The following is a 15,078-nucleotide window of genomic DNA, read 5'->3' as shown; positions in this document are numbered from 1 at the left end:
ATGGCTTTGGGAGATTTTAACGAGATAATGTGGGATACGGAGAAGGAAGGTAGGGGCAAGCGATCGGAGTGGCAGATGGAGGCTTGCCGTTCGGCTGTGGAAAATGCAGATCTTCATGATTTGGGTTTTACAAGGCCAAAGTTTACGTGGGAGAGAGGCAATACTGAAATTAGTAGCATTCGAGAAAGGCTAGATAGAGCGGCTACTAACAGAGCGTGGATGGGAAAGTTTTCTCATTTTTTGGTAAGAAATTTGGCTTGTTCATATTTGGACCATTATCTGCTTTTAGTTACTACTGAAAGGGCTAAAGCTGAGAGACGTTGCTTATTTGCAAAAAGGAAACAAGTCTTAGAAGCCATTTGGGCCAATGAACATGATTGCAAAAGTATAGTGGCAGAAGCTTGGGCAAATGGTGACAACAAAACAATGAGAAGAAGGCTACAATGGACACGTAACCGGCTGTATGTGTGGGGCAAAGAAAAGTTCCAAGGATGAGGATTAATATTGAGAAGTTAAAAAAGGATATTCACGTATGGCAAAATGGGACCGTGAATGATGATAGCTTGGCCAAGGTAAAGAAGCTTAAATCGTGCCTAAACATTTTGCTAGAACAAGAGGAATTATTCTGAAAGCAACGATCTCGAGTTAGTTGGCAGGAAGATGTGTTAGAAAAAAATAAATAAGAAAAGAGAAATAATAGAAAAAAAATTTAGTTTTGAGGCGTAAAAAATATTTTCATAAAGATAATTATGCCTTTAAAATACAACAAAGTCTCAAACTCTCAAACTAAAAGTAGTAAAAATAATTATATTAAAAGATTTATTTACAATAAACTAACAGACATAAATTTTTATTCAGATAATTATGACTTTTTGTATAGTCATAATTTTTATGAATAATAATTTATTTATATTCAAATAGTTATGTTCATTTATTATATGATAATTATTTAAAATATGAATAAAATTAATATAAAAATTAATTTTATTTATCAATAATTAAATCTTTTTATCTAATGTGAAATATATCACATTCTAAACTACCAACAATCCCCCACTAGTTTGGAATGTTGGTGTTTAATTTTTACCTTTTACACAAATAAATATTATGAATACAAAAAATATATCTCAATTTAAATCTTCAATTAGCTTATATATCTTAAAATTTTAACCAAGTTAATGGTATCTACAAATTAAACCTCAACTTCTAGTACTATAATTGAAGATATAACACATAATACTTTTTATTCTTCTGTCAGAGGTTTATAACCGTTTTTAGCATTATTATGGTCATGTGTTTATCATATTCGTAAACATTTAGAAGAGAGATCATAATTTTTCTTGTTAAAGTGGCATCACTTTTATGTTTATATAGGTAAAGTTTCCATTATGTTTTCATTGCTTTAGACATTTAAAACTCTATTAAGAGTATAAAAACTCATCATTCCCACGTAATGGATTACACTAGTTTTTAAAATTTTGAATGGAATTTAGTAGTACTTAACAGACACAAAACAATAACTTGTTTTTACTCATTAAACTTTGTAATTAAAAGTTACTAATTAAAAGTTAGGTTCCCATTATTGGTGTCTAATAGTAAGAGTTTAAATCCATTCTACTTGTAGTACTACTAACCAAATATCTTAGAATTCAATTTTCTTTTATGGTAATTACCCCCACTTGAAATTGAATCTCTAATGTAATCATTTTAGGCTAATATGTCCAAATTTTTCATTTTGCATATCATTTATATGTTCTAGACATTGTTGCCTCATTCTTATCATTTTAAGAAATAATTGGTTTTGGTTATGGCTACAACTCTATATTCATTAATTTCAACCATTCTATTTTCATACTTTTATACATTTTTAATATAATTATACTTCTAGTATAATTAGATAAACTTAATGAATAAACCAAACGATTTTAGTCCTTTTAAGATTTTTAAGGACCTTCATTATGATTTTACTTTAATAAGTGTTTAAACTCATTAGTTTGTATAATTTGCTCATAAAATTATACTAAAATCTTACAACACTATGCAGGTAATTTTTATTTATTTTGATTCTTATCACTTCCACCATGTGCAAGTATGCATTCTTTTATTAAAGAATGTCTCATTCAATTATTAAAGATATTATATACTTAATCAAGTTGCTATTTTATTTATCTTTCCACTATTTGGTGGTTTTTTTTTCTTTTTAAGTATGAAGCCTCCAAATCCACCATTTGTGAAAGATAACTAGCAAATATCTTAATATTTTTATAAAAGTTTCAAAACTTTTATATTTTAATTCAATATAAGAGTTTACATCAATAAGCAGATTTTAAATATAATCATGCTTTTATAGTCTCCTTTTAAGACTTTTTTGTCAATTCATAAATACTTATATAAATCTATTTCATCATGGACACTATTTATAATTTTTTATTACCACGAACAAAACCATTTTCATCACCTAAATGGATCAAAAGGCATTCCTTTTGCTATTATAAAAGTTTTCATATTCATAAGATCTTTAAATCATTCATGGCTTCCAAAGTATATACTTTGAAATTTTCACTATATAAAACCATAAATGATAAATCATTTGTACAATCCATGAATTAGATCATATACATAATAAAAAATTATCACAACATGATCAAGATTATGGCGTCAATTTTGGCTTATGGCTATTCTAAGCCAACCATAATAATCCATATCACACCTATAATCATGTAGATTTAGCTATTGAAATTATCTCATTTACAATAATGGCTTTCTGTGAAAACCAACTATCTCAAATGTTATTATAAGTTTCCAATGCATATATTAATTGCTTAGTAGCTAATTCCAAGTTCATGACTATTGAAACCTCTAAATTTAATCTCAAATTTTTTTTATGAGAACTTTATTTCTCCACCATAGTGCAACTTATATATCTCTGTTATTTTCTATTTTTAATTGGTCATAACATTTTCGGATATATAATAAATTTAAACTTTACTCATAAGACCAATATGCCTATGTAAAATAAGAGTCCATAGTATATTTAACTCCAATTTTAAATACTTTCACAATAATTTTATGATCAATATGTTCATATTTAGATCACCATATCAATACAAGTCATGAAACATGAATCCAAAGAATTATTTTCATAAAATAGAATAAACAATAATTATAATATCAAGTCTACTTATATTTCATGCAAAAATTCATGATGAATTTGCATTAGTTAAATCGCTGATTGGCTAACTATAAGGCTTACAGCTTTCACAAACCAATATTATTATCTAAGCCCATATATTATTATAATATATAACTAGCTATATCTTTACCACTGTCATGAAACTATAGAAAACCTCGAGAATTTGTTCATTTTTTATTTTAATAGCTTGCAAAAGGGCAATTTTGTCAAGTATAAAAAGTAAAAATACCTTCATTATTTTTAACCAATAATGTATTAATTGGATGATGACATTCTATCTCCATAGTCCATATCTTTCTTATATGTATAAGAAAGAAAATTTCATCTCATTCAATTCATTTTCATAATATATGGCAAATTGTACCAATGTTCTTCATATTACCACAAAATGGAATTAAACATATTCATATATTGGTGCCTTTGGAACATTGAATTTGCATGTTCTTTTCTAATTTATAAACATGCCAAATTAGACATTGATGAGCATCCTTCAAAATGCTAGTAACAGACAAATGCTTTAATATTTTTCAATGACATGCCTTTTCGTTTAATCAATATCCCATATGCGAAAAGCAACAATGTTTTTTTGTAACCATTGATTAACTATTTGACGGCTATTTATGATTTCAACTTTGTGATTGTTTATAATAAAATTTTATTTTATAAAATCACTTCTAGTGTAATACACCTAGCAAACAAAAATACCTGTCACACTGCCCATATTTTTTATAATAACAATTATTTGGTTTACTATCCACCAATTAATCCATGAAACACCATATCTTAATAATAATTATTCACATATATCAATTTAATTTTAATTGGTTTTCATGAAAATTGAACACAAGTCACAATTTAAACCAATAACAAATTTAAAAAATATATATCAACATTGGATTTATAAATGACCAACAAAGATAGAGCCATACAAATATTTTGACTCAACTTATTATCTCAATTTTGGTGCCATGATTTAAAAATAAAACTAATCTTGCAACCAAATCTTATTTTCTGCATATATTCTCCACTTATATCTAATTTTTCATGGTAAATACATTTATCTATTTTTGATTGTTTTCATAGAAACCATGGGACAATTTGCCTGTTATATATATAACCCAGACATGACAATTAAATAATCGATCATTCATTATAACCCAATTTAATTCGTTACTTTATTATAGTTAATAATTCTTTTGGTCGCAAATCAATTTATGTCTTTTTATTTTATATTTTCAGGCTATTTCCTATCTCAGTCTTTATAAGTATCAATTTTTCAAATAGATATAATACAATTCATTAAACCTAATTATGGAGTCAATTTCAGTATATGCATAAACTTATACAATGTAATCAATATTTTGCATATTGTGTTTTGACTTTACACACTAATAAAATAAATTGTTAACGTGTTTATCTCATTCAGTCAATCTTTTTACCAGCAATTATGCAAAAAATAAAATACATGCCTCTAATGAAAATTTTTATAAAAATTAACATTTTGATCCATAAAAACATGAATCCTTTGACACTATGAGCCTTTTCTAATACTGATCTCTAAATCATGCCAATTTCTTTTCCTTGTATCTTCCTTATGCAAAATATAACTTTTTTATAATTGCTTTTAAATTGTTAGAAAAAATAAATAAAAGAAGAGAAATAATAGAAAAGAATTTTGGCTTTGAGGCGTAAAGAACCTTTTCTTAAAGGTAATTATGTCTTTAGGATACAACAAAGCCTCAAACTTTCAATCAGAAATATTGAAAATCATTATACTGAAAGATTTATTTATAATGAATGAACAGACATAAAATTCTATTCAGATAGTTATGATTTTTTGTATAATTATGACATTTATGAATAATAATTTATTTATATTCAAATAGTTATGACCATTTGTCATATGATAATTATTTGTGTTCAAACATAATTATTTAAAATATGAATAAAATTAATACAAAAATTAATTTTATTCATCAATAATTAAATCTTTTTATTCAATATGGGATGCACCACTTTTTAAACTACCAATAGGATAAGGATCGTAGTATAAAGTTTTTTCATGCCCAGGCATCTAATAAGAGAAAAAAGAATAAAATTTAAGGTGTTGAAGATGAAGACAGGGTCTGGCACGAGGATAAGGTGGTGGTGGTGGAGCAAGCATCTAGTTATTTTAACAAGTTGTTTAAATCACAAGGTCCATTGGTTCTTGATCAAATTATGGAAGCAATATCCTGTTGTATTACAAATGAGATGAACAATAAGCTATAAGCAGAGTTCATAGTTGAAGAGGTCTATACGACAATTAAACAAATTCATCCTAATAAAGTTTATGGATCAGATGATATGTTTGCCTTATTTTATCAAAAACTTTGGCATGTTGTGGGGTCAAATGTTATTGATTTTTGTTTAAATGTGCTTAATAGGAATGGTAGTTTGAATGATATCAATGAGATCCATATTGTTCTCATCCCTAAAACAAAAAACCCTAGGAAAATGTCCCAATACCATCCTATTAGTTTATGTAATGTTCTTTATAAGATCATTGCCAAAGCTCTAGCCAATAGGACGAAGCTTGTGCTTTTTGTATGTATTAATGAATATCAAATTGCATTTGTACGAGGGTGATTGATATCAGATAATGTAATTGTTGCCTATGAAATCTTTCATAGTATGAATAAGAAGAGATAAATAGGAAGAGAAAGGGTAGGGATGAATAGGTAGCACTGAAATTAGACATGAGGAAAGCCTATAACCGGGTTAAATGGCAATGTCTCAATGCAATTATGGAGAAATTAAGCTTCAATTGTAGATGGAAATCGATAATTATGAGCTATGTTACTTTTGTTAATTATAAAGTGATTATTAATGGGTATGTGACTAGCAAAATCATTCTAAGAAGAGGACTTTGGCAAGGAAATCCTCTCACCCTATATTTTTTCTTGATGTGCAAAAGGTCTATCAACTTTACTATCTAAGTTTCAAAGTGGAGGCTTGTTACATGGGGTACGAGCCAGTGTTAGGGGCCCACAAATTACTTATTTATTTTTTTATGACAATTTGCTTTTCTTTAAAGTGAACCAAGAAGAATGCAATCAAGTGAGAAATGTGCTAAAGATATGTGAAGAAGGTTCAGGGCAATAGGTCAATTATGAAAAATCAAGATTATTTTTTAGCAAAAATATTGGGTGCTAAGGTTATGAAGATGATTAAGAACAATTTTGAAATTGTAAACGGGTTCTTTATTGAGGTGAGAAAGTATTGCAAATAAGTAAAATAAGATATACTGGGAGCGACGAAGAGAAAAATTGGAGTAGACCTTGAAATATTAAGTGCAATGGCAGGTGATGGTAGGTAGTGAAGTAAGGTTGAGTAAAGAAGAGAATAAGGCTCAAAAAAGGATTTAGAAAGAATGGATTATAGAGAAAGTTTGAGAAAAAGTTGTGAGAAATCTGCCAAAGTCCCCAAAAGTCCTCTAATGAACTTTGAAAACTCCTATTTATAGGTTTCAAGAATATGAGTTACATATCTCGAGTATTGAATAGGAATAATGGTGAATAATGGAAGAATTGACCATTACAAAATGTATTAATGTATTGGTTAATGGGAGGCTAATTAGCTTTTGATGATAAGTATAGTAAACATAAAAGTTCACTGAAAGAAAATGAAAAGCACTCATATTTCAGGGAAAGGTTAAGATGAAACTTCTTAATTATCTTCACATCTGATCCACCAAGCCAAACTGTTCGGAATATTCTAATAATGGAATTAACCCAAGAACCTTACCATATGTCTAGGTTATTTTCACTTCTTTTTTTAGTGAAATAACATTCGGTAAAGCGTCTTTTGTGGAATAACTCTTAGCAAATCAACTTGTGTTTTAGGAGTTTTAGGTAAAGGTGTTGGTTTTGTTCCTTAAGAAAATTGTTACGAAAATAGCTGTTTCGTGAAAGAGTTGTTCCTTAAATAATTGTTGCATAAACAGATATTTTGTAAAAGGTTTGTTCCATAAATAGCTATTCTGTAAAATAATCTTCACTGAAACAGTCTTATCACCTGTTTCGTTAAAGAACGTTCAATGAAATAGTCTTATCATTTATTCTGACTTATCTTCAATTTTAATAACTTTAAAAAAATTTAAAAGAATAAAATATTAGTAACCAAAATTTAGTATCTACGGGGATCCAAGCCACATCAACTCTAGAAAGATATTTGGGGCTTCCAATCTTTGTAGGCAGGGGGAAGAAGAAAGCTTTTAAAGATATCCTGAAAAAGATGGATAAGAAAATCAGACAGTGGAGCAACAAATGGCTATCACAAGGGGCAAGGAGGTGTTTATTAAATCGGTGCTAGTGTCGATGTCATCATATGCTATGTCTTACTTCATGTTGCCGAAAGGATTGTGCCATGAGATTAATATGATTATTAGTAGGTACTGGGTAGTCTTCAGATAAGGGAGGGATCAGGTGGATGGCGTGGAGAAGAATCTGTATTGGGAAGAAGGAGGGGGGAATGGGATTCAGAGATATGGATTTGTTCAATAAAGCAATGGTTGCGAAACAGAGCTGGCGGCTTTTACAAAACACCTCTTCTCTAGTTTACAAGGTATTAAAAGCAAAATACTTTCCTAAAACTGATTTCCTTGAAGCTGTACTTGGTAGTGTACCATCGTACTTATGGAGGAGCATGTGGATGGGAAGAAAGATATTGCAGCTAGGGCTGAGATGGCGGGCTGGGAATGCAGAGAAAATTCAGGTATGGCACGACAGGTGGATCCCACATGATGGTAACTTCACTCTTTTTCCTAGCAGACTTAATACTCAAAGGATTGAAATGGTGCATGAACTGTTTGATCCAAATGGAGGGCAATGGCATGTTGACAAACTTAAGGGGTTGTTTTCTGAAGAAACAGTATCATACATTAGAGACATTCCAATTAGTAGTAGCGGACAATCGGATACAATGGTGTGGCATTATACAAAGGAGGGGACCTACAGCGTAAAGAGTGGATACTACTAGTTAGTATTGAGGGAACTCATGAGCAACCAGGGAGATGAAGACAAGGACGGATTGAATGATAATAGTGGGATTTTGGTCTGGAAGCGCGAATGGAAGCTAGCTGTAGCAAATAAAGTCAGAATGAAAGATTTAAATTGCAGTAGCGGTTGCGTAATCAGCAATCAAAGATTGTCTTCACGCAAAAGAAGTGTGGAACCTAGTACAACCGAATGGAGACTGGCATAATGCTCACACCCAATCTACAAAGGAATGGTTTTCTTTTTTGGCAAACAGCACCAACAGGGAGGCCCTTGTCAAAATAGCCATGATATGTCGGGCTATATAGGGAAATAGGAATGACACTGTCAAGAATAATGTGTACTGAACAGCCCATGACACGGTGAAGTTTGTTGAACAATACATGGAGGAGTATGCAAGTGTGCACGAGCAACAACCATCAGATAAAACAAGGAGAATGAATAAATGGCAGGCACCCTAAGGAGAAATTGTGAAGCTCAATTTTGATGCAGCTGTGGATAAAGAAAGATCATTCGCGGGGTTAGGAGTTATCGCGAGAAACAGTAATCAAGGATCTAGAAATTGCAGGACTGACGGCTGTGAAAGCTGCAGAATTTGTGCGTATGATGGGGCTCCATGAAGTTATTTTAGAAGGTGATGCTACATGAATCACAGGACAAATTGCTCAAAATGGAGAAACCAATTTATCAGCAACAGGGACTATAGTGATGGATGTGATACTGAAAAATCATGCAAAATGGTCAATTTCCCATGCGAACCGTGAGGCAAATGGAGCTGCACATAAACTAGCAAGAATGGCAATGCACAGGCTTGTATCTAGGATGTGGACTGGGGGTTATCCGCATGATATCTCAGATGTTGTTACACAAGATATGCTTTCTTTGAATCAATGAAATTCATTTTCTTTCCAAAAAAAAAAAAAAATTCTACATGTACAAATTTATTGAAAATCTATATGACTTCATGAAAAGTAATGTGATTCAAAAAAAAATTGTTGATGACAAATTGCAAAGGGGAAGTGGAGCAGCTAATTAGATGAAAAATATTGCATAATATCCAATATTTTTGGCTATATTCAATTATGCTAGATTATTGAATCTCCAATTAAGTATAAGTCAGATATTGATTGCGTACAATTTTCTTATAATACTTATTGTTATTACAATGATGATAAATATAAAAGGATAAGAGTTATATTACACTTTCACTTGTATTTTCTTTGATGGATGAGATTGTATATCTTTACTGATCACTTCTAACTCCATGGCTATTTTGTAGGTTTTAGAAAAAGTTGAAATCGATATACAAAATCCATAAAACGTAAGCAATATATAATTTATATAATTATCATAAACATGTTTTCTTTATTCATACTAAAAAATAATTTTAATGTTAAAATGTAGGTGAGAAACATATTTTGATAAACCATTATGCAAGGATGATAAGGGAAAGATGTGTTGATTATCTATCCTATGTAGTTCCTTAAATTTTTTTGGTCAAATTTATATTTATAACTAGGTAATAGCTTGACATATGCTTGAGAATGAAAATTTTTACTATGTTGGATATAAGACCCATTCAACAGAAGTCATTAAATTGCTTTTACCTTTAAATTTTATTTTAATTTTCATATGCTTTTAGAAAAAGTTCATTTTCTCTATATATATAACATCTTTATCCTTTTGCTCAACTTTTTTTTTTCTCTTCCACTAAAAAATAGGTGACATCAAGTCTATGCCTTATAATAAAAGTTATTCCCAAAGCAAATTTATACAATAATTGTGCAATTTCATAAAAACAATTTTAAGGACAAATTTAGAAAGAAAAAAATTTGTTGAAGCTTCTCCCCTCTTTTCTTTTTTCTCCTTCATTTTCTCTTTCTTTTCCTTTATCTCTTCTCTCCAGCTAAATCTAGGCCTTGCCTAATCGTTGGTCACCCACTCTCTTCTCTTCCTCTTTCTCTTTTTTTCCTTATCTTCTCTTCTCCCTTCCTTTTTCGTTTGCCAAATTTATACCCGAATAGTCCAAACCTTTCACTATTCGATCAAAATAGACTTTTTTTTCTGCTAGGTTCCTCACAAATTGTGAGGTCTATGATTTTTGCTTTTTTTATATATTTTTTTGTTGTGATTTGAATTTTTTTTGTCTTCTCTCTTCGTTAAGGTTTGGGTCATAGATGGCTTAAGAGGTATATTCATTCACTTTTTATTTTTGCTAATGACCATCCCATTAATTTCAATTTTGTGATGATGTTAACATTTTTTATTTACTTATATGCTGTATGTAACATATTTTGTTTTGGACTTTTCTTAATGGCCCCTTCTTTAATCATGTGCCCCTTCTTTAATCATGTGTTATACATTCACAATGTTATGTAGTTCGTTTGAATTGATCATGTTCGTAGGCTTTTATATGGGTATAGCTCTTAGAATTACTAAATCTCTTACAACTAAAGCAACATAGGTGTGTTTTCAGTATAAATTTAGTTTGAGTTTATGTTGTAAGTTATTTTTGTTTTCATACATGTAGGAAAAATGGATCATGCTTATTTCTTTCCCATTTTTTTTGCATGTTTAATATACTCTTTTGATTTTGCTTTGCATGCAATTTTTTTAGATTTATTAATTATGATTGATTTATTTTGAACCTTTCATAGGAATTAATTTCATCCATGGAATTAGTTAGATATGGACCTTTAACATCATTGCCTAGCTCCTAATAGTGAGTTTTGAATTGATTTTCACTTTTAAAATTAATCTTTTGAATGCTTCATGTTCTTTTTCCAGATCATATTAGAAACACGTTTTTTTGATGTACTTTTAATTATTATTTGACGATAATGATATTACTTTCTGACACATCATGGCATGATTTTCCTATTTCCCTCTCAATGTTATGAAGGGTTGCTAAGATTGTTATATTCACTAGTTTTTGTAATACTGACATGGTAGAAAATGTTCACCAATGTGCAAAGAAAAGTGGCACAACCTATGCTATAATTTATCATTTTTCAAAAAAAAAGCTTGAACAACATGATAAGTGAAAAAGCAACCCCCTATGAAACTCAGAAAATGAAAGCTCTATAATGGAATAATGTTATATTTGAAGAGTTCTTTGGATAGTTTGATCAAGAACTAAAAAAATTCCTACTTTCTACATTGTTAGTGTACAATATATTCTTTATAAAATATTATTAGTTGAAATAATTTATGATATAAGCAATCTGGTTGTGATATGCGATACTTGATATAACATCTAATTCGCTATGTGATTATCTTTGGCATGTGCATACATCCTTGCTGTAATGGCTTTCCATGCAAACTTGGACGCTTTCATTGCCAAATTATATTTTATTCATGATTCACCAAGAATCTATTAAGTTGCAGTTTTTTTGTGCATCCAAATTTGTCATAGTTATCTATGTTAAGACTTATGGCATATGATTTCTACTTTCTAGATTAAAAATTGATTGATAATCAAGATCATTCTTTTAAGGATTACTTTAATTGTCATCAAATAATTACAAGCCATGAAATGCAAAATTACTAGGTCTTGTGCAAGATGGATGCAAAATGGATGCTTCAACTGTACTTTTCGTAAGTGTGAAATTAACGCATGTTGCTATGGCAATGCTATACAAAAAAGAGATACAGGGAGGCATTCTGTGGGCACACCAGTTGGATGGTGAGGTAAAGTAACCATGATAAAGCAGTCATGCTTTAACTAGTATTTATTTATATATGAATGATTTAGTGATAAAATTCTTTAAGCTTATTATTTTGAGTTCATACTTTTAACTATTTATGCCTCAAATAATCTAATTATTACTCTTTGGTACTTACGGTCTAAAGCTACAAGACTCAAAAGTGGAAACTAATTATCAATAATCTTCCTTTCAAGTTTGTTTGATACTAACAGAATATTACTTTTATAATTGATTTTGCTGATTGAAACTTGAAAGCCCTTGACTTTTAAAGTAGCATATTAAAAATTGTTGCAGGCTAAATTGAATGAGATAAAAGATATGTTTTCAGTAGCAGGGTTTGTGTTGGATGTATTTATTTTGTATAAATTTGAAATGGGGTATCTTCTCATCATATAAATCATTTAAAATTTTTAATTAAATTTTATAATTTTTTTATTCATTTAATGGTTTTATCCCCTCTTTTTTTTTTTTAATTTATTAAGGGTTGTCAAATTCACATGTAAACAGAATGCAAAAAATGCAATCCTTCTGGGTTATCTTTTAGTCTTAGATGTGAGGCTTTAGAGTTACATTATTTTTCAATTTCAAGACATTCAAAAGTTTAATTGGCAAATGTTTGGTAAAAAACCTATAGCCATTGACTAGGCTATTCCAAAGAAACTTTATGGTGGTTTTAATGCTGTTGTTGCTTTAGATGATGGTGGCAAAAATTTAAATTGAATTGGGTTTTCTACAATGGCCTATCTAAGATTGAATTCTCTATAAATGGGTAATTTTCCTTTACCCTTTGTTATTTTTTTGCATGTTTAGTGTACTTTTTTGTTTTGCTTTGGATGCAATTTCTTTTTAGATTTATTCATTTTCAAAAGGTTTTAGTATTTTTTATTTTCAAAAGTATAAGAAAGAAATTTATCCAAAATAGAGAAGTTTCATGACCAATACAAAAAAGATCACCCTAAAAATAAATTTGTTGCTATTGTAAGTATGAACAATGGTTTTTGTTGTTTGTTAACAAGTTTCTTTCATTTTAATTTAATTTTGCTTTTGCTTTTGCTTTTTCTTTTTCTTTTTTGTGGTTAAATTCAAGTTGGCAAAATTAGTGTAAAGTCTTCATTAGACACCTTGGTCCTAGCATGATCCAACAGATGCAACATCCTTGCAATGATTGCAAGGGTACTGGTGAGACCATTAATGACAAGAATCACTGCCCATAGCATAAAGATGAGAGGGTTGTGCAAGAGAAAAAGTCTTTGAGGTTATTGTTGAAAAAGGTATGCAAAAAGGATAGAGGATTACTTTTTTAAGAGAAGCTGATGAAACAATATGACTGATAAATATGTTTTTTACAATTTAATTACGAACTTGGCATTTTATATTTTATCTTTGAATACAACTTTTGTGTTGTTGGTAACTTGGTTTTTCTTGGTCTATAAATATGTTTAGATAAAACATACATTGACACTTACCAAAGCACTTTGTGGCCCCCAATTTATATATATATGTGTTTTCCTTACTGAATATGTGAAGCAATTAGTTGTCACCAGACATTGTTAAGAGATTTTTTGTAAATTGTAACCTATCTAAGAGTAATATTTATAATATGACCTAAATCATGTGGCTGTAATGTGTGTAGCCTTAGTCATAATGCTATCTTTTTGTAGATTAAAGGGAGGTTGTGATGTCTTTATTTTTTAGATATAATCATTTTACTTAGTGTTTAAGATATAGTTGTTTCAATTTGCGTATTTTCTTTGTATTTTTTTAAACAAATTATATGACCTTATTGAATTAAGAAATAAAAAGGATTTCCAGTAATGGACCATTCGTTGACCTTGGAAGAAAAAATTTATTTGATAAAGCTAATAAAGTCATTGTTAAGAAAGATGTTGTTGCTACTTTGGCTTTAGTTGCATCTCCAGTCAATTAGGTTCAATTTTCTACTAAATTTTACTTAACTAAAACATATCAAACATGCTTGCTTGGAGAATTTTTTTTATTATGTTATTTTTTTCGCATTTTGAATTTTAATTCAAAGTACATTATCTCAACTGGAGCAGGGATCTGGATCTGCCTATCATCTAAACTTTTTTAGCTATTTTTTCAGTTTTCTGGTTATTTTTTGTTGAATAGGAGACCTATAAAAAATCAAAATATGTTCAAATTTTTGTGAAATTATATTCACATCTCACTGGTTTGGAGAATTAAGAAAAAAATATAATGAACAAGTTCAGATATTGAAGGATGAGATTAAAGACATGAATGAAAATCTCTCTGCAGTTAATTTAAATATTACTACCAAAAAAGACCTAGTGAAACAGCACACCCAAGTTTGTCTATGCTTAAAGATTCGATTGTAAGGCTAAAATTCTTTCAATTAATCTTGACATAAAATTTTCTCAATCTATGTCAATGGTTTTGTTGTAAGTTGGGAAAAAACTAAAGCGAAGGCCTTGGCATTAAAAAATCATCTAGAGTTTATTATATTTTTAAAGCTCACTGCTGAAGATAAGGAATCATATTTAAATAGTACCTTAAAAAGTGCATGTGACGAATTTGAATCTAATAAAAAAAAACATGAAAAATAGTTGTAAAATGTGGTAATTAACAAAAATAAGCAATGTGAAAAGATTAAGTTTGAGCTTGAAGCTAAGATAGCTAATTTAGATCAAGAACTCTTCAACTTTGAAACTAAAAATGTTGCAATGTCAAGGCTTTGCAAGAGTGTTGATCAAGTTTAGTGAAAAAAATCACATGTTCAAGCTGAGATTGAGCTTCTGAAGGGTAACATTGGATCATGTGAAAGGAAAATAAATTTATTAAAGTATGAACTCCATGTAGTTCAAAAGAATTAGAAATTCATAATGATAAAAAGAATATAACTAACAAGCATTATATGGAGGGTGTTAAAAAGATAACAAAGCTAGAAGTAAAGTACTAAAAGTTATTATAATAGATCGGGCGAAACTGGGTCCTACCATTAGTTTAGGATTATTAATGTGTATAAAAATATATATAACTACTCTTTTTGAACTTTTTTCCCTTTATTTATTTATTTAACAATTGCTAAAAAATAAATCATGCAAATAATATCATATTTTAACCCTAATAACTTAAATATTCCATTTGTAATGCTTTTTGAACA

The 15,078-nt window shown here is 29.5% G+C and overlaps 1 protein-coding gene across 1 annotated transcript; it reads left to right on the top strand.

Moving 5' to 3' along the window:
- LOC111276360 (uncharacterized) lies at positions 1-495 on the top strand. The gene has a single exon (XM_022862102.1). The coding sequence runs from the start codon at positions 1-3 to the stop codon at positions 493-495; it is 495 nt and encodes a 164-aa protein (XP_022717837.1).
- The last annotated feature ends 14,583 nt before the right edge of the window (positions 496-15,078 follow it).

The sequence above is a fragment of the Durio zibethinus genome, chromosome 25 (assembly GCF_047325235.1).
Source record: "Durio zibethinus cultivar Kanyao isolate XHJ-2024 chromosome 25, ASM4732523v1, whole genome shotgun sequence".
NCBI lineage: Eukaryota > Viridiplantae > Streptophyta > Magnoliopsida > Malvales > Malvaceae > Durio > Durio zibethinus.
The sequence above is the reverse complement of the archived record's forward strand: the minus strand, read 5'-3'. Positions and strand labels throughout refer to the sequence as shown.

Excerpts from the sequence above, each read along its gene's own strand:
- LOC111276360 (XM_022862102.1), top strand. The coding sequence starts at position 1 with ATGGCTTTGGGAGATTTTAACGAGATAATGTGGGATACGGAGAAGGAA.